Below are 19,023 nucleotides of genomic sequence, written 5' to 3' on the forward strand. Positions count from 1 at the left end.
GCCTTTTTTTTCTCTCTCGATCACAGCAGTTGGATTCAGTGCAGGTCTCGACTCGTCGGGGCTGCTCGTGCATGGGAGTCGGGTGTTTTCAGGTGTTTTTATTCATGTCTTCAAAGTCGGAGCGCTACCTGCAGTGATGTCCAATTCACAGAGTGAACGGGTAATTCGCATTTTTATTTATTTATTTGCTGTCAAGACAGTTCAGTCATATTTCATGTGCCGTCTGTTCCAAAAATGAGGTTCTTGCTGCCAACCGGCTCGTTAGCATAGCCGGCCAACGTTAGCTAGCAGGGCTAAATACAGCTGTACTACTGTACGTATCGTTAAGCTAGTCGGTTACCGCTAGCTAACCGATATTATTTGGCTTAATACGTATTTCAAGTACTTCCTGCTAATTCAGATGCTCATTTATTGAAGGCTGCATTAATTTGATTGTAAATGCTGCACATAGCAAATACGCTGACATATAAATTCAAGGATACGAAGTGTAATTGAATTAGCTAACGTATAAAGCCAGTTCTGGCTGAGATAGGCAGCAACCGACGACTCTGAAGTTAGTTTCCGATTCAGCTGTTAATGGGAAGATTAAGGGAAACATTTATGACGAATGTAATTCTCCGTATGTTGATCCACTTCTCGTTGTCAGAGGGTGGGAGACATCCTAGTTAAAGCCACCACGCTGTTTAAAACCCACTGTAAGATTTATGAGACCTTTTTATATTACTTTTTGGAAGCCAAAAAAAAAAAAAAGTGAATTAAGAGCCTTTGCCCCCCCCAATCCAGACCACATCAGACGAGGTCTAGCTCATAAACTGTTGTATACTTAAGACTTGTCAGATCTGGACTAGATTAACCCAGAGAAGCTAAATATTGTTTTAAGCTTCAGTTAGGTTTGTGGAGCATTTATTCTGTTTTTGAGAACACAAAAAAATGGCAGTTTCAAAAGCAGTGCAATTGCCTTTTTTTAAAAATTATTTCAAGACTAGAGCAAAGGTTTCACACAATCTGAAACTCTGTTTTAAACAGTTACTAGAGTCTGTTTGTCGGTCATGTCCATGTTTGACAAGTACAAAGAGGGTCAAGGCTTTACCTGGGACGCCTGACACCCTCTGAGACCAACAAGTGGTGCCAAAAAAAACGGGAGAATCGGTCGCTCAGTAGCGCCGTTTGGTTTCCGTTACCCCCCCCCTTGACTGCCCAATCCGAAGCTAACTTCGGCGTCGTGCACATCCACCGTTAAACGGGGTCGTGCTCCGTCCGAAGACTTGCCAGCGGCTCGTCCCACCGATGGCGAACATTATCCTGCGCGCACTGGCGCTGCGACGCGCCGCGTGACAACCCCCTCCGGCCGTCAAACGGTCCCGACGCCGGAGTCACGCTACGGCCTGTTGTGATCACATGACGACCGGGGAAGAACGCGACGCCGCCGCTTCTGCTTTTTTTTTTTTTTTCCCCCCTTCACACATTAACTGAGATGACATGCGTTGCTAACTCGGAGTCTGTCGCTTTCTTCAAAGGGTAAGTCCGGGCGGAGAGTCAAAGGGTCGTGTTCGCTCGTTATACGCGGTTAGTAAATGGACAAGATAACGTCGATTTGAGCTTCGGCTGTAGTGGAAGCAGTGGCTGCAACTATCAGCCGACTTTAGTTCAATCGCCCGTTCGTCTCAGGGGGTCATCTGTCGGACCATTTGTGATCAGATCCGGATCAGATATTAGAAATGGCAGATTTTTCTTATCGGCAGCACTTTGTGTGTATGTGTGTCTTAAGAAAAAATAAATATGTCATAACTTTTTCTTGGTGGTGCCAACTTAAAATCTGTTTCCTGTTGAGGGAAAAGGGACATTTCAGAATCAGAGAATAAAATCTCGTGACATTTCCCTTTCCGGTCATCAGAAACAGAATCAGACAGATGTCTTGTAAAGCTATGATGCTATGTTTAGAAAAGTTGCCATTATTATTGTTGTTGTTGTTGTTGTTGTTGTTATTTGAAACAAAACCCCGTTCAACAGGTTGCACTAAAATGTTGTTTTCCTCCTTGGTATTTTATGACATCCAGTGTGAATATCTAATTGATGATCCTTATTAATGTCAAACAATACAAAAATAAATACTGAAAACTATACTGAAACATGAAAAAATTTAATGTTAAGGGCTTTTGTCAGTCTTGTCTTGCTTCTATGATTTTGATGCCATTGGAAATGTGTGATGTTGCCATGGAGTCAGTTAACTACAACTTGAGCCTGTGATTATTTACAGTTTGTTCAACTGGCACCATTAAAACTGTGTCAAATTAGCTGTGAGCAGTTCCTTTTTGCATCGTACCCATGGATGTACAGGCAACCATCACTGGATTACTTTGATACTGAAGGAAACTTAAAAACGTTTTGATTTTCAGGCAGGTTTTGGATATATATATATAAGGAGTGTCTTTATCTGTCATTATTAAGCAGATTTATGGACGTTTATTCGTGATGTGAGGATTATATATGTATCTTAAAGGGAAGTGTAAGTCACACCGGTTATTACAGTTCATTGGTTAAAATTTCGTTTTTATGGGGTCATTAATATGATAACTGTCACGTGTGTTCCTGAGTGAGCTTATGAAGCTAAAATACCTGTGGTCCTGTTTAATCACCGGTGCTATTGTGGTTAGTGGTTAAGCTCTCCACAGTTGAATTTCCACTGAGATCATTCTTCTGTTTTGCAGCAGGTTTGCTACTACTATGTATTTATTGTCCATTTCCACTTTGGGTGTTATGTTTTCATACATGATATGCATATAAATGTACATATGAAGTCTGAACATTTAAGGCGCGCATAGTGCCTTACTGTCAGGTTTGACCAGAGTTGATGAAAATGAACAGAGAAGAGGTAATATAGCATAAACTCCACTTTAAAAATAAAAAATGTAAAACAAACCTTTTCACTTTGGTAATTTTTAGACAGTAAAAGAATATGACGGCATAATTGTGGAACATGGAGATAAAGCCTCGTATTCCAGGACTAGCAACCTGAGGGCACATCTAGAAAATATTCCCCCAAGTAGTTATGTCTCTGGTTGTATTGCTTTGCCCTCTTATGGACATAATGCACAAAATAGATACTTGAATGGTTTGAGCCCAGGTCTTTTTTAGAGGGAATAATCAAATGTCCTTTTTGGCCAATTTTGACAGCGCTAGTTGGCGATTAATTTTCCTTTTGATCCACTAATCGATTAACTGACTAGTTGTATCTCTAATATCAACATTCATCAGTGTTAATTGGAAAGTCAATCGAACAGTGAGGTCTGCCTCTATATCTGAATTGGATTTAACCCTTTTTTCTTAAATCTCACATCTTAACACACCACGCCTAGACTCCCTGGCCACCTTTTTAAGGTACACCTAAACAATCTAATGCAATCCAATACAACGTCCCTGCCACATATTCCACCTTTTATGAAGTTTATAATGGCCAATTTTTGTTGAAACTTTCCGCGAGGTGTTAATTCAGCTGTATGAATATTTCTGTGTTCGTAGTTACCTGTGGTGTTTTACTGGACTGCGTTATATTGAAATGTGTCTCTAATATTCTTACCCTTCATGTCTGTAAATGGGGTGGGCAAAACATTAGAAACACTTATCTGTACAATGTAGTCCACTTCAACATGACTGCAAACTACAACCACGATACTAACTTAATAATTTGATTAAGAGTCACTTAAACCTAAAAACAGTCAAGAAAGGTTTATCAGTTACACACGCTTAAGAATTTCTTTTTAAACCCTCTAGCAGGAGTAGCAGCAACATGGCTGCTGATGACAAGTCCTCGTCCTCATCCTCAACGGACTGGAGCGTCGAGCCGCCTGTCATCTCACCCGCCAGCCCCTCCCACCTGACCCACTTCAAACCACTGACTCCGGAGCAGGATGAGCCTCCGCTCCGCTCCGCATACAGCTCATTTGTCAACCTGTTTCGTTTCAACAACAAAGGTCAGGAATGCCGCACACACGCACATATCTAGACGAAGTTATGGATGTAGCCCCGTTATAAACCAATGTTTTGGTTTGCTAAAGCACCATAGGATCAATTTGTTCTGTGTGAAGATGATGTGTAAAAGACATATTAATTAGTCCAAGGGGATTTTAAAGTCTGGCACTGTGCCAGACTCCATATGGATGGGATATTCTGACCCTTAGTAATTTAAAAATATTTATGTAGAATATATTACAGACAACTATCACTGCATTACTTTGATAACAGGAGTAAACTTAAAAAGATGATGACTCTCAGGCAAGTTCTGGCATTATAAGAAGCATCTTTATTCTATGATCTGTAAGCGGATTTAAGGACGTTTATCTGTGATGGACATTAGACACAATGACATCCTCGGAAAGCGTAAGTCACACTGAATCTAAAAATATGTGTATCATGTCTGTGTGTCCAAAGGATAGGTTTACTATTTTTCCATGTCTCTACTGAACAATTCAAAATCCACCGTACTCGTTCTGTGCAAAGACGTATACCAGAGTTTATCTGAAGATAATTTGGGGCTTCAGCAGACTAAGTTATTCAAATGAAAATTCAAAAACCCTCTCAAACCCAAAGGGAAAAGAAAGCCTCAATGTAGGTAATTGCCAAAACAAGTGCTTGACCAGAACTGGTGTGTGTAAAGCCTCTTGAAGTGAACTTTTGTCTGAAGTCCTTTACAATTCTGAGAACTACATCATTATGCCCTCACTGTATACTAAGAATTAAGAAACCGTGACAAGTGTTAAGACTTGTTCTCAGCTCCCATATTATATAAATGAGCTAAAATAGGTTTTCTAACCCAGTTAGGAGTCAACAACAGATTTCTTTTTTTTTTTTATCAGAATATTTTGGAAGAGTATGATAACAAGAGCATGAAAAAAGAATTGCCCTTCTTTGTTTATGCTCTTTTCTGTCCCAATACACACACCACACATGACAAAGTTGAAATCATACAATTCATTTCAACACAATTTACCGGAATTTAGTTGTCACTAAGTCAAAGGGCAACACTGTATCTGTTAATCTTGTTATGAGACGGCGCACTGATTTATGAACTGTTTACAAAGGTCAATTCTTTATGTGGAATACATATATTTGATATTTTGTCATTTTACTTAAGTTCAAGTCAACTGTAAACAAAGCATAATAAATCTATAAGACAAAAACAGTGTGTTTAAAATGCCATTCTGAGCAGAAGCTTCCTGCAGTTTAAAGATGTCAGAGCAATTAGCCAATGTCTTGTGAAGTCATGTGATAGAAATTGCATGTCTGCGTCAGAGCCAGGAGCCAGTGAGCCACATGACTCACATGTTTGTAGTCCAGCCTCTAAAGTCCTTTACTCTGAACACTCTTCCCTTCACCATGGCAGCGGCGGCCTGAATGTTATAATCCTCACACTGACATTTCTTACAAATGAGATTAGAAGAGGGCTGCTGCACTTTATTTTAATTATATTAGAAGACATAGAAAGAGAAAAAAAGTGTGTGAAAATGACATTATGTTAAATCTTATATTTTGTACTGAACAAGTTATGATGGTTTAAGGAAGTTAATTTTCCCTGAAATGGCTCGACAAATCCCTGGAGTACTCTGGTGTGCAGATGAGCAAAGACTGCAGCGGTTGTTTAATTCTGATGTGTTTAAATTTGTTAACTTAGTCACAAAAGCCTGAAAAAAAGGAGGCGAAAAGGGGTTTTTATTACCGTACTGATTTCTGTGTGAAGATTTGATTGTGAGAGATGCGAAAGATGTTTCGCTATTTTTGGACTTGCTCTGTTGTTTGGAAATATCTACGCAGCACTCTGGTCCTGGCCCGTATAAATTAATGGTGTCTTGTAGGTCCATGCGGGGGCTGGGCAAAGTTATATGCATGACACAGTAATAAATTTCATATGCATTCAATCAATTTACTTTACATGGTTGCTGCACAGCATGTTTGTAATTTAAATCCAATATTCAGGCTGCAGCCGACCTTCATCTGTTTTTATCAGTTGATCTATTTTGTTACTTTTTTAGTGTTCAAATTTTTTTTTTTTTTTTTAAAGATAGAGATTAACTTCCATTGCGTTTCAAATTGCTTATTTTATCCGAATGCCCACAGTTATTCAATTTATAATTTTTAATTTATAAAGCAGGAATATGCAAGAAATACTTCCCTGATTTGAGAAACCATAATCAGCAAATACTTCGTATTCTTGCATTTTAGCTGACCTAAATGTTTAATTGATCATAAAAAAATGTCAGCTATTTAATACAATATGTAAAGGTTAATTTTGTATTGACTAATTCTTAGAGCACTTTTCAACTTGCTGGTTTACATGTCACAATAGAAATCTTCTACTTTTAAGTAGGCTTGGGCAGTAGGCACAAAATTAATAATAATAAATCATAATATATAAATAGGATATGATGACATCATCAAAAATCTAAAGAAATTCTAAATTCAAACCAGGGAGCCATGATGAAAGGTTTAATCAGTGGGCACAAAGGTTTAATCAAGTGGTACAAAGGTCAGTGGTAAACTGACCCCATGGAGCTGGTTTGGGATGAACTGGACTGAAGGAGAAAGCAAAGGAAGTGCAACACATTCGGACTTTCCAAACAATGATTCATTTCCAGTATAGAAAGAACGACACGAGTGCTGATGATGATTTTTTTGGGGTTTCTATGAGCTAATTTCAGATTCCACATTCAGACATTAAACTATGTACATTTCAATAAAACTGGAGGAATAGAGGTGTTCTAAAACTTTTGGCCTGTCCTTTGCTGCCACCTAAATGAACATTCTGATCTCAAAAGTACTAGATTTACTATGGAACCTACAAAAACACATTAATCAAGAAAAGTAGATATAATTCATGTCACATTAACTTTAATTTGCTGAGGTTTTGTTTTTTTAATGACTTGATTTTCTTCTTCACCTTGTCTTACTGATGTGCGTGGTTTTCCGTGTGTGTGTCTGTGTGTGTCTGTGTGTGTGTGTGTGTGTGTGTGTGTGTGTGTGTGTCTGTGTGTGTGTGTGTGTGTGTGTGTGTGTAGAGGAGGGACGTCCTCCCTCAGCAGTTTCAGAGAAGCCAGATGTGCCATCCCCTTCTCCTCAATCAGACAGGAGGAGCTGGTCTTCCAGTCCTACCCACTCCCTCTACGTCTCAAGGACGCACCAGAAACAACATCCTGAACACCTCCGACGTACCTCCACTGCCTCTGGTAAAAAAAAAAAACAAATAAAAAAAACAAACACATGCACAGCACAGATGTTCATATTTGAGGCTTGCGTGTGTTTCGTCGGGTAGCAAAGTTGTCTCAAATAGGAAACAGGTTTGTGACAGATAACCATTACAAGAAACCCGTATTTTATAGCATTTCTGGTGCTGTCTTTCATGTTAGATAATCCTCAAAAACTGTAGGTAGTCAATCTTGCTGTAGGCTTTAATGTATTTTATATACATAATCTAAAGTCAAGGTCTTACAGCATCTTGAATGGGATTTTAAATTATGTATTTTATGTCTGAGGTTTAGTTAAGAAGTCTGTAAAATGTTGCTGTTTATGTAAAGTATGTGCTGTTTTTATGTACAGACTCCTACTGGGATTAGATTGGGAGGTATTTAATTCCATCTGGCATTAACAGTGCCTTGCTAGAATTGTCCCTTTGGCTTCACATATTCGCTGATTGAATTATCTGTTATTTGATTTTAAAGCCTCTGTCGTCTAATGAATACACTAACCAGAGGCCACTGATAACAGCGTGGACATTTCAGTGCACTGTTGAAGCTCTTGAATTCATCTCCTTTGGTGACACAAACGCTTGAAACTGGGGGGGGGGGGGTTCAGCATTCAATATCTTCCACAAATGTTTGGAAAGCTCTGAAATGTATCATTTTTAATAGTTCTTAAAAAAAAAAAAAATGTTGTCATTCCCAAATCTCTTCCAGATGACACAAAAATTTAGAGAAGTATTGAGGGATATTTTAACTATCAACTATGTGAAGGTTATTTTTAATATATATAAAGAGCAATGTGGCATAGTTAACAAGGGCAAGAATCTTTCAGTGTAAATCATATTCAGCACCAAAACAGTCTGTTGAGGTGGAAAAACAGGTGTTGTAAAATGTATGGAAAAGAACATTTCAGACCCCCTCAGTCTTTGTCTTACCACTGCGTTTTTTATTTTTCATGGAGTCAAGGTTTTTTAGTATTTTATCAAATCATCTGTCTGTCTTGAGAGAAAATTGTCAAATTTAATTACTGATCCACATGGATAAAGAGGGTGTTGGTATTTCGTGTTTTACTTTTCAGGGGAATGTGCCAATGAAAGGAGCAGACTTGTGAAACGTACTTAAAAACAAATGAAACATAATGTTGAGTGTTGAAAAAGATGAATGCATGTACAGGCCGTAACATCCGTTCTCATGTCTTTTCTGATTACAGTGGATTGGCCAGGTGAGGGGCCTTCTGCACTGTGTGGTTTTATTTTTTTTTTTGTTTGTTTTGTTTTTAACTAAAGATGCTTTTAGCTTGACTGTAACAACCGGTTTTGAAAGAATGGCCTTACACAAACTGGTTTGTGTGGCTGAGTGCATGCAAGTGTGTGTGTTTGTGTGCGTGCGTGCGTGCGTGTGTGTGTTGTTACTTGCATTAACAATGAAGTGCTTTCTATCGGTCTTTGGTTTGCCCTGATGTTTTCCACTCAGGTACTAATAACTGGAATGTTGTTTGTCATGGATGATTTTAAAGCTAACAATTTACGCTCAACATGTTTTTGTTTCTTGGCCAGTTTTTTATTGATTGCACCGTGTGTCATTTTATACACATTAACAACTTTTAAGGAAGTTATTCGCGAGATGTTGAAGTGCATTGTCAAATGTTTGTCACTTAGTGCGTTTAAAGATGACAGCTATGATGAAGCCTACTTAAGTGGAATTCATTCATTATAACCTTACATAAATTTTTATATTTGACAATGCAGCAAGATGGATTATAAAGAAAAAGTGAAACTTTTGTCACTAACTGTGTGTGTGCGTGTGCGTACATGGTTGATTTTTAGACGGCAGCAGGAAATCGGATACGCCTCTAAGCAACCATGACCCTCGCACAGCTGTGCAACTTCGAACTGCGCTGAAGAGGCTGAAGGAAATCATGGAGGGAAAGAGCCAGGTACTCACTTCCAGTTCAACATCAACTCTTTTTCCTACACCTTTACAAACAGTTTCAACTTGACAAATCTTAAATGTATTGACACTGCAGTAAACGCACTTTTGCTGAGCATATTTTAAATGAACCGTGAGCCATGACTCTTTGAAAGCCTTGCCACAAGCTCATCCTCATCCTCATCCTCATCCTCTCTGTGGATAAAAGCAGTGTGCTGTGGTTGTTGCCCCCCTTCAGGACAGTGATTTGAAGCAGTACTGGATGCCAGATAGCCAGTGTAAAGAGTGTTACGACTGCAATGAGAAGTTCACCACCTTCCGCCGCCGCCACCACTGCCGACTGTGCGGCCAGATCTTCTGCAGCCGCTGCTGCAACCAGGAAATCCCCGGAAAGTTCATGGGCTACACGGGTAAGTGACATGCTCAAGATGAATTAGTTATGAATACATCATGAAATGGTCTGTTTCATTCCATTGTGCAGTGAGAAACACAAAAATCAACTACCTTTAACCTGTCTCCTCTTCGTCTTCTCTCTGACCTCTTCGTTGTGTGTATCTAGGAGATCTACGGGCCTGTACGTACTGTCGTAAAATAGCACTAAGCTACGCTCACTCGGCTGACTCGGGCTGCATCGGAGAGGACCTGAGCGCCTTGTCGGACTCTCCCTGCTCCGTGTGTGTGTTGGAGCCCAGCGAGCCTCGCACACCTGTGGGGGGGCGTAAGGCCAGCAGGAACATCTTCCTCGAGGAAGACCTGACCTGGCAGAGGTGAACACACATGCGCACACACAGTGTTTGTCAGGCAGACAAACACACACTCTGGCTCAAATCAAATCGTGGAAATTGTGGTAGAATTTTAACCTTTTATTTCGTTAGTTTACCAGCCCAGATGTGGATAATGCATATTTAGATTTAATAAATAATATTTTCAGATTTAATTAGACTCAGAATCAGTCCTCATATTTCAAGAGATGTCCCATTTGATTTTGCTCAAATACAACCATAAAGAAGGCACTCTGCATGATGCCTTCAAAATCACCTCTGAATTCATGCATCGGTCTTCCAAACCCGTTCCTCCAACCATCATGTTTACCTCCAAAACTGTAAACAGACAGTACTGTGCAAAAGTCTTAGGCACTAAAGGTAGGGTGAGTAAGGTGAGTGCTTAACATTTTTGCACCGTACTGTACCTACAACCAAAATCTTGGGTTTGTATTTTCTCACCTCGTTTACTGACTTGTTGTCTGTTAGCACATACAGTGGTTTTGTCATGTTAGGAGTTTGCTCACGATGGAAACACACCGCCGTAGTTTTTGTTCCAGTTTCCTCCAACGCGCTTGCCCTTTCTCAGTCTTGATTTTCCGCTGTTTAAAACATCTGCGTGCGCTCTGTATGTTCTGAACCCTATGCATGGGCAAGACACAGGATCACATTATGACATGTTGAACATGAAGTATCTCTCAGTTGGCCCTGACTACTCCTTCGTCATGAAGAGAGGTTTACTGTGAACATGCAACAGCTGCCAAGTAAAACTCGTAAAGATAAGATAAGACTCCCAGGGGTCGGCTTTGCGGGGTGTGATCCGACAGGTCAGTAATGCGGTGCGGAAAACCGGCTCTAATTACTTAATAACTGAAAAGAAGAAAAGAAGGGGGATCTACAGTATTTTAGGAAGAACAGCTTCAGTAAAGCATGACTGTGGGCACTAGGACTGGTCTAATATTCCCCTTACAGTTGCTTTGGAACTAATTGTTGATGGGCTTTTTTTTTAATTTTTTTTTTTTTATAAATGATTTCATTAACCATGCACAGAGCAAAACAGGCAAATTGTTAAATTAATGTTCAGGGACATCTTTGTTGAGAGGCTCGTCCAACCATGCATGCATTTTAAAAGCCCGTGCTTGTTTTGCTGCACCTGTTTTGAATCGGTGGGCTCCTGCCTTATTTTCTCTATCAACTTGCCTCAAAGAAAATCTGTTTCCTCTCTCTCTCCTGGCATAGAAAAACTCCTATTGGGATGAGAAAGAAGTGAGTCTTGCTGTTTGTTTTATTCATTTTTCACATCTGTCTGAGCTTTAGCTGTCTGTAAGTAAAGGCTAACGCTTTCTAGCTCTATAAAGAAGAAATAGTCTTCTGCATGCTCAAATTCACTGATCATAAACTTTGACCTAGAGAAAGTGTAGAGAAAAGCAGGAAGGAAATCAACCAAAGTCTGTCTTTGTGTGTGTGTGTGCATTCATTAGTATGATTCACCAGGAGCCTCAGAACAGTGGCCTCGCTTCCAGACTGACAACTCTACAAGAAGATGTAGGCAAATCGCCCGCAAGGAAGAGGTCGGTCACTGCTTTGGGTTTGCTTGTGTACAGTGTGTTCCAGCTTGTTACAGCACAGTTCAGTCAAGCAAACAGCGTGACTGGTCCCTGTTTGTCCCTACTGCAGGTCTGCCAGTGTGACCAACCTGTCGCTGGACCGCTCCGGATCCTCCATGGTGCCTTCCTACGACAGCTCGGTCAGCCCGCCAACAAGCCGAGCCGTGTCAGGCACCAAGCTGGACCACAGTGAGGAGGAGAGGAAGATCCTGCTGGTGACTGCTTCATTCTTTCCTTTATTCTTTTGATTTTCATCTCCTTTTTTATTCCTTTTGAATATGTTTTCATTATTTTACGCACACTGATGCTTCCACCTTTACTGTACTGCAGCAAAACATAATTAGTTGTTAAGTAATGTAATACGATAGCATGTTTCTCGCAGGACTCGTCCCAGCTGAAGGACCTGTGGAAGAAGATCTGCCACAACAGCACTGGGATGGAGTTCCAGGACCACAGGTACTGGCTGAGGACCTACCCCAACTGCATCGTGGGAAAGGAGCTTGTCAACTGGCTGCTGAGGAATGGCACCATCTCCACCAGGTAGCATCTCACTGGACAAACATATTCTTCCCTGTACTGTTTAGTTTTAATGATCTTTGGAAGGAATATTTAACGGAATAGTTTGACATTTTGGGAAATGTGGTTATTCGCTTTCCTGCCGACAGTCAGATGAGAAGATTGATACCACTTTCACATGTGTCTGTTACATATTTAACTTCATATTTAGTTTACAGATATGAGAGTGGTATCAGTCGTCTCACCTAAATATCAACAAGAAAGAAAATGAGCATGTTTCTTGAAACCTTGAACCATTGCTTTAACGTGATTGAGGAAATAACAGTTTATTTGATCAGTTTATTTGGCAAACTTGCCTTGTGCTGGCCGCACAGCATAGTTTTCCTATGCGGAGAACGTTCGCTCCCGCTTCTTTCCATCAGGTCTATTGTTCATTGTGAACTTGCCCCAGTTATTTGATGATTTTGTTAAATGCCTCCAATTAGATTAAAGCCAAAGATTTACAAAGATGGAATAGAAAAAAAGTATTTTAGTTGTCTGAATTTCCTGAAGTGCAAATAAAAATAAAAATTAAATAAACAAATAATACATGTTTTCATTCTAATCTGGCTGGGGGCTGGGCATCTTTCTTGGACTTGGCTGCCCAAGGTTTCTTCCATTTGTTCTCCTTACCTTGTAAGATTTTTTAAAAAGTTTTTCTGAGGGTTTACCGTTGGGGATCCAGTGCAGCCAGGGCTGCAATTGATCAGTTCATCAGATTATCTGACAATCAGCCAGTTATTTTCTCAGATAATCAGTGAGTTGTTTGGTCTTGAAAATGTCAGAAAATAGTGAAAAATGTCCATAATTTCCTGAAGGGCAACTTGACAGATTCAGATTTCCTTTAACCCAAAGATATTTATTCTATTATAGAGGAAAAAGAAAACCAGCCAATACTCACATGTGAGCAGCTGAAAAGAGTGAATGTTTGGCATTTTTGCTTTAAGAATTACTTGTTTGTGTTGTTTATTTTATTGTACGCCCCAAAAGGAAGAAAAAAAAAATATATCAGTAACATTTAGAATCAAACTTAATCAATTAAGGAAAAAAAACACATCAGCACAGCATACAGAAGAAAACAGAAGAAAGACAGGAGCATTAAAATGAATGCAAGAGACATGCGTACGTCCATTGCTAATTACATGTATACTGTACAACAAAATAATAACGATCGATTATCAAAATGATTGCATATTGATTGCTTTGTCAGTTGACTATTTTTTTTAGTTCCATAGGCAACTGTGGTTGCAATAACTGTCCAACAAGTTACATGTGCTGTGTTTATAGGTGAACGTGGACCAGAACCTGATCTAAACCGATCATGTATTTACTAGTTGCGCTCCAACTGATCAGTGAACGCAGTGCAGAAGGCTCATCGCCGGTGGCAGCGCTTACATATCTAATTTACCGACATGTTGAAAGCTGCTCTGTTTCACTGCTACACTCTCCTTCCCGTCCCGATGTTTCCGTGCTGCAGGGCCCAGGCTATCGCCATAGGTCAGGCGTTAGTGGACGGTCGCTGGCTGGATTGTGTCACCCACCACGACCAGCTGTTCAGGGATGAGTACGCTCTCTACCGCCCCCTCCAGGTGAGAGCCCTTCGCTGACGAGCAAATGCTGCACACGTTGGGAAACAGATGTTTCAAATCACTTCCAGATGCAGTCCAAATTGCTATACATTTGCTGCAACATACTTTGACACATGATGGGCTGTTATTGATTGATTCAGCAGGGTCTTTTGCTCACACAAGAGGACATGTCAGGAGCAGCTGCAATGATTGATTGTCTCAGTGAAGTCAAATTTGCTCATGGTGACGTCTCCCTGTCTGGTCTGTAGAGTACAGAGTTCTCAGAAACGCCGTCTCCAGATAGCGATAGTGTCAACTCCTTGGAGGGACATTCGGAGCCCTCATGGTTCAAGGACATCAAATTTGATGACAGCGACACAGAGCAGCTTGCAGATGAGACAGAGTACGCCATGCCTAGTATGTATTTCACTTCTATTGCTTTATTAAAGGTTTAGTATTTTACACACTATTGTTGTACTGTGTTGGCTTGGATCGTTGCTATTTGAACAGGCTGCCTGTGCCTGGTTTCAGTGAATTAAAATCCCAGTTGCAGCCCGCTGACCTGTCTCTCTGTCCAGACTCTGCCAGCCCGAGCAAGAGGACGTCTGTCAGCAGTTTCCAGTCAGTGGTGGACAGTGACTCAGCTGCCTCCATCAACCTCAACATGGAGCAAAACAATGTCAATTTCCACATCAAGAAACAGTCCAAGTATCCACACGTGCCTCCCACCACTGATCAGAAAGGTAAATAGGATGTGACCCATGCACATGTCAGTCCAGCTTTCAATGCAGTTGGTTAGTTAAGTTATTTCATTGACTTCGTCACTGTGTCTCCTAAAAGTATTGACACCTCACTCGGAGTTAATATAAATTTTGTAATGTTTGACACAAATCAGCAGACAACAGCAGACTCTTTAAAGGAAAACTACACTTTGCTGTATTTGAGTTTTATGTCTCTAGCGCCAGCCAGTGGTGGAAGAAGTGTTCAGAACCTTTACTCAAGTAAAAGTAGAAATAGCACAATATACAAATACTTCATTAGAAGTAAAAGCCCTGCACTCGAAATAGTGCGTAAGTAAAAGTACAAAAATGATCATGTAGTGGAGTAAGAAGTTTTCCACCTGAAATGTAGCGGAGTAAAAATATATGATAGAATAAAATGGAAATATTCAAGGTAATTACAAGTACCTCAAAACTGTACATAAGTAAAGTGCTTGAGTACATGTACTTAGTTACTTTCCTCCACGGTTGTACTCACCAAATGAATTGCTGAGACTTCAGACAGCGGCTAAATCATTAAAAGTTAGTTCAACGAGGCATTGAGACGATCATCCAGACTCATCCATGCTCACAGTTTCCCTCTGCAATGAGTGATTGTGAGCAACATTTCAGGTGTCTTTACTTACAGGCTCCAGCTTGTTTACAACCCATATCATTGCCTTATTTATTGTTTTTCTTTGGTGCTGCGATCATAACTGATAGAGACGAAAATCAAAACTAACACCCAAGTTGTAATAAACCATGATTTTCCTCTCATGTAAAGTGAACACAAATCTTTACAGACTGATCAAAATTAAATACATGTATCACCGCTCAAGTCAGTATTTAGTAGAGGACACTTTGGACGCAGTAAAATTCAGTCACCTATCCACATCTTTTATTCCCCAGTTTTCCTTATAAAACTGCTTCAGCACAGTTTCATAATTGAATTTTTTAAAAATCTTAACCACATTAAATGTGATTTAATGCTACAGAACAACTACGGTACAACATTTGTTATAAGCACTGTATCTATCAAGCTGATGTCTTTGTGTGTCTCTCTCCTCTTTCAGCCGAATTTCTTGTGTCTGAGGATGGAGGACAGAACATTGTCATAAGTGATGCCTTCATCAAGGGTAGGAACTCAGCATCTCCTCATTGATTTAATCAGACAAAAGAAAAAAACTGCCTCACTTGTAGCTAAGTAAACCTGCTCCCTCTCCCTGACTTTATGTTCCTGCAGAGTCTCTGTTCAACCGTCGTGTGGAGGAAAAGGCCAAAGAGATGCTGTTTACTCCGCTGGGCTGGCACCACAGCTCTCTGGACCAGCTCAGAGAGGAGAACGGAGAGAAGAAGGCAATGGAGAGGCTACTGTGAGTGGAGATAATACCGCCGTTTGTGTCCAGCATGATCATACGCAGATTTACATCTGTTCATTTGACAGACACTTTTGTCCAAAGTCAGATACAAATGAGATACAATCCAAGCCACAGTTGATCAAGGAGAAAAAGGCAACACTCAGTTCCATGCTGCAGCAGGCTTGCAGGCACATGAAGTAATGTATAAGTGGCATGCAAATTACAATTTTTTTTTGAATTTGTGAAAAATGAGAAATTGAAGAAGGATCGAGACATAGAGAGAGAGAGAGCTTATCAGACGAGTAAGTACTCACAGGAGAGGTAGATGTTCAATTTATTTTAGACAGAAAGTGATCCTGCTGACCAAAATGGGTTGAGTAACGATGAACCAGTCATCGTTCATTCGCAGATTCTAGTGAACGAGAGGGCTCACACACTTGAAAAAGTCAGTTAGGCGACTGCTGTCCCAGTGGCCACTCTGTAGGAGACAATTAGCGACTTGAACTTAATGTGAGCAGCAACAGGGAGCCGGTGGAGAGAAATGAAAAGTGGCGTGAGATGAGCTGTTTTTGGCCGGTTGAAGCCCAGACGTGCTACCGATTTTGGCCCATTAGCAGAGGTTTAACTGTGCATTTTGCGGCCCCGCCAGAGGGGCGTTACAGTAGTCACGGCGAGATGACCAGTGCCTGTACAAGGAGTTGAGCGGCATACTCAGTCAGAAAGTACCAGTAACTAATGGGGCTGCAAGTAACAAGTGATCATTATCAGTTTAATCTGTGGACTATTTTTCAGAAATAGTAAATAAAATTTAAAAAAAATGCCCATTACAATTTCCCACAGGCCAAGATGGCTTCTCCAAATGGTTTGTTTTGTCTGATGAACAGTCAATAACCCAAAGATATTTAATTTAAAATGATATAAAACAGACAAAAATAGCAAATCCTGTAATTTGAGAAGCTGAAATCATCAAGCATTTGGTACTTTTAATCAATAAATGACTTTAGCAATTAACTGATTATCAAAATTCATGATTTATTTTCCGTTTCCATTTCTTTTCTGTTGAGGGACTAATTTTTTATCGTGGTTGCTGTTTGTGGAGGAACAATAAAGCAAAATGTGAAACACATCAAGCGCTGTAAAATTGCACTTGTGTAATAACATGTGGTCTCCACAGAGCAACTAACCTCCAGCACCAAGTCACGTGAAAAATGCTTTTATATTTTTCATTTAAACCATCCACCCCTCTGCCTGCCTGTGTTCAGCTCGGCCAACCACAGCCACATGATGGCGCTGCTGCAGCAGCTGCTCTACAGCGAGTCTCTGTCTCTGTCCTGGCGGGACATCATCGTCCCTGTGGTTCGACAGGTGGTCCAGACAGTGCGGCCCGACGTACGCAACTGCGATGACGACATGGACATCCGCCAGCTGGTCCACATCAAGAAGGTCGGGGACCGTCACATCAGATCAGTCAGACTGTAGTCTTACGTCGCTCTTTGGGGAATCTGCACATTCCTTTAGTTGTGCATAGGAAAACCGTCGGCTTAAAGTGGTGTCAGAACGTAACTGAATCTCCGTGTTTGCTTTAGATTCCTGGAGGCAGGAAATTTGACTCAACGGTGGTAAACGGCTTTGTTTGCACCAAAAACATCGCCCACAAGAAGGTAGGGTCACGTTCTTCTGTCTGGCAAAAATCCATCATTTTATGAATTGGTAACTATTGGATCATAATCCTAGGTCCTAGAGAAACCACTCAAACCAGATCCAATTCTGTCTGTTTTTAATGATTTGGTCTCTTTTGAAACTGATTATATTAAACTGGAAGCAGAAGAACCCACTAACCCACTTAGCCCTTTTGAAAGATGTAATGCAACACATCCAGCTAGAGAAAAGTTATACTTTCACTAAAAGGGAATGATAAAATGTTTTATTTAATTTGACAACGTTTTATAGACTATTTCCATAAGGTAAGCTCATGACCGGTCATTGATCTGTATTATTCACCGTGTGTCAAAAGTACGTTTAAATGCTCCTTTATGTCATTTTATTTATGGGTTTTGTACTATATAATGTACCAAAACCCCCGATTTTTGAAAACTACATAATGTGGATCCTGCTGTTCTTCATTGTGTCCATAATTATTTTCACATTCTTTGCCTTATTGAAATCAGCAATAATGTCCAGACATGAAAATAATGAGTATGATAATGGGTACAATACCTAGAGGACGGCTTGTGTCGGAAGAGTTCATGTTTACCCGTAAACCCGATACCTGTCTGACCTGTAATCAGATGAACCCCTACATCAAGAACCCCAAGATTCTGCTGCTGAAGTGCTCCATAGAGTATCTGTACAGGGAGGAGACCAAGTTCACCTGCATTGACCCCATTGTGCTACAGGTCAGTAAGTCACTCTAACTCTAACAGTTACCAACTGTAGAGGAAACAAACTTTTCAGCGTGACTCGCAGTCGTCATAGTTTTTTTTTTTTTCTGAAACAAAGAAAAGATTTTTCCTCTCTCCCCCTCAGGAACGAGAGTTTTTGAAGAACTATGTGCAGCGCATCGTAGACGTCCGTCCAAACCTGGTATTAGTGGAGAAGACGGTGTCTCGTATTGCTCAGGACATGCTGCTAGAGCATGGCATCACACTGGTCATCAACGTCAAACCGGTCAGTATAGCTGTCATGCTGAATGACTCACACTGTTAGTGCTACAGAGTCCAAGCCCCTTGACGCTTCACTAAAACTCCATGTTCTTTGTTTTAACCGTTAACTGAAACACTTTCTTATTCAAATACAAAAAGGAAAAACATTAACAAGGTACTTTTAATATACTACACAGGCACAGTAAACACGGTCAAAGGCGATTGTGCTCTCTGGGCAGGGCTCCACACGAACAAACAGCAACAATCAAAGCCAAACAACAACTTAAAATTCCCACAGTATCAGTTTAACAAGAAAAGGCAAAACAAGCTGACTGTAAAGTTAAAAAAAATAAGTGAAACGATTCTACTTATGAAAAGAAGCTCACTATGAAAACTAAAGCAAAAGTGTCATATGTATAATATGCTTACTTTTTACATTTGAGACATGGAAAAAATGTATTTCCAGTGTGTAGGTGCATGTTAATGTATGTCCATAGCTTTGTGTGGGTATGTCTACATTTCCTGTATGTATTTGGCAGCGTGGGGGAACCAGTGGGTGTGGCAGGGGCTAGGCCTGGGAGAGCTTTTGTCTGTGTATGTGTGAGGGTATTCCTGC

At 40.4% G+C, this 19,023-nt stretch overlaps 1 protein-coding gene across 7 annotated transcripts in view; it reads left to right on the plus strand.

Annotated features, from left to right (window-relative positions):
• Positions 1-29: 29 nt before the first annotated feature.
• Positions 30-19,023, plus strand: part of pikfyve (phosphoinositide kinase, FYVE finger containing) — a 37,265-nt gene continuing 18,271 nt past the window's right edge. For 2 of the 7 annotated variants that reach the window (XM_040148072.1, XM_040148073.1), the window contains exons 1-20: positions 1,462-1,518; positions 3,775-3,971; positions 7,050-7,217; positions 8,440-8,451; positions 9,056-9,165; positions 9,397-9,568; positions 9,718-9,925; positions 11,159-11,185; positions 11,401-11,490; positions 11,597-11,741; positions 11,909-12,066; positions 13,559-13,670; positions 13,919-14,066; positions 14,228-14,392; positions 15,481-15,543; positions 15,651-15,780; positions 17,028-17,208; positions 17,352-17,426; positions 18,054-18,161; positions 18,292-18,432. In XM_040148072.1, coding sequence (XP_040004006.1) covers positions 1,475-1,518; positions 3,775-3,971; positions 7,050-7,217; positions 8,440-8,451; positions 9,056-9,165; positions 9,397-9,568; positions 9,718-9,925; positions 11,159-11,185; positions 11,401-11,490; positions 11,597-11,741; positions 11,909-12,066; positions 13,559-13,670; positions 13,919-14,066; positions 14,228-14,392; positions 15,481-15,543; positions 15,651-15,780; positions 17,028-17,208; positions 17,352-17,426; positions 18,054-18,161; positions 18,292-18,432 — 2,454 coding nt within the window. In that variant the 5' untranslated portion in view covers positions 1,462-1,474. Of the gene's footprint in view, positions 161-1,461; positions 1,519-3,771; positions 3,972-7,049; positions 7,218-8,439; positions 8,452-9,055; positions 9,166-9,396; positions 9,569-9,717; positions 9,926-11,158; positions 11,186-11,400; positions 11,491-11,596; positions 11,742-11,908; positions 12,067-13,558; positions 13,671-13,918; positions 14,067-14,227; positions 14,393-15,480; positions 15,544-15,650; positions 15,781-17,027; positions 17,209-17,351; positions 17,427-18,053; positions 18,162-18,291; positions 18,433-19,023 lie in introns of those variants that run through there. The other 5 variants (XM_040148078.1, XM_040148079.1, XM_040148075.1 and 2 more) reach the window with 5 other exon arrangements.

Source organism: Xiphias gladius, chromosome 16, assembly GCF_016859285.1.
Source record: "Xiphias gladius isolate SHS-SW01 ecotype Sanya breed wild chromosome 16, ASM1685928v1, whole genome shotgun sequence".
Classification (NCBI taxonomy): domain Eukaryota; kingdom Metazoa; phylum Chordata; class Actinopteri; order Istiophoriformes; family Xiphiidae; genus Xiphias; species Xiphias gladius.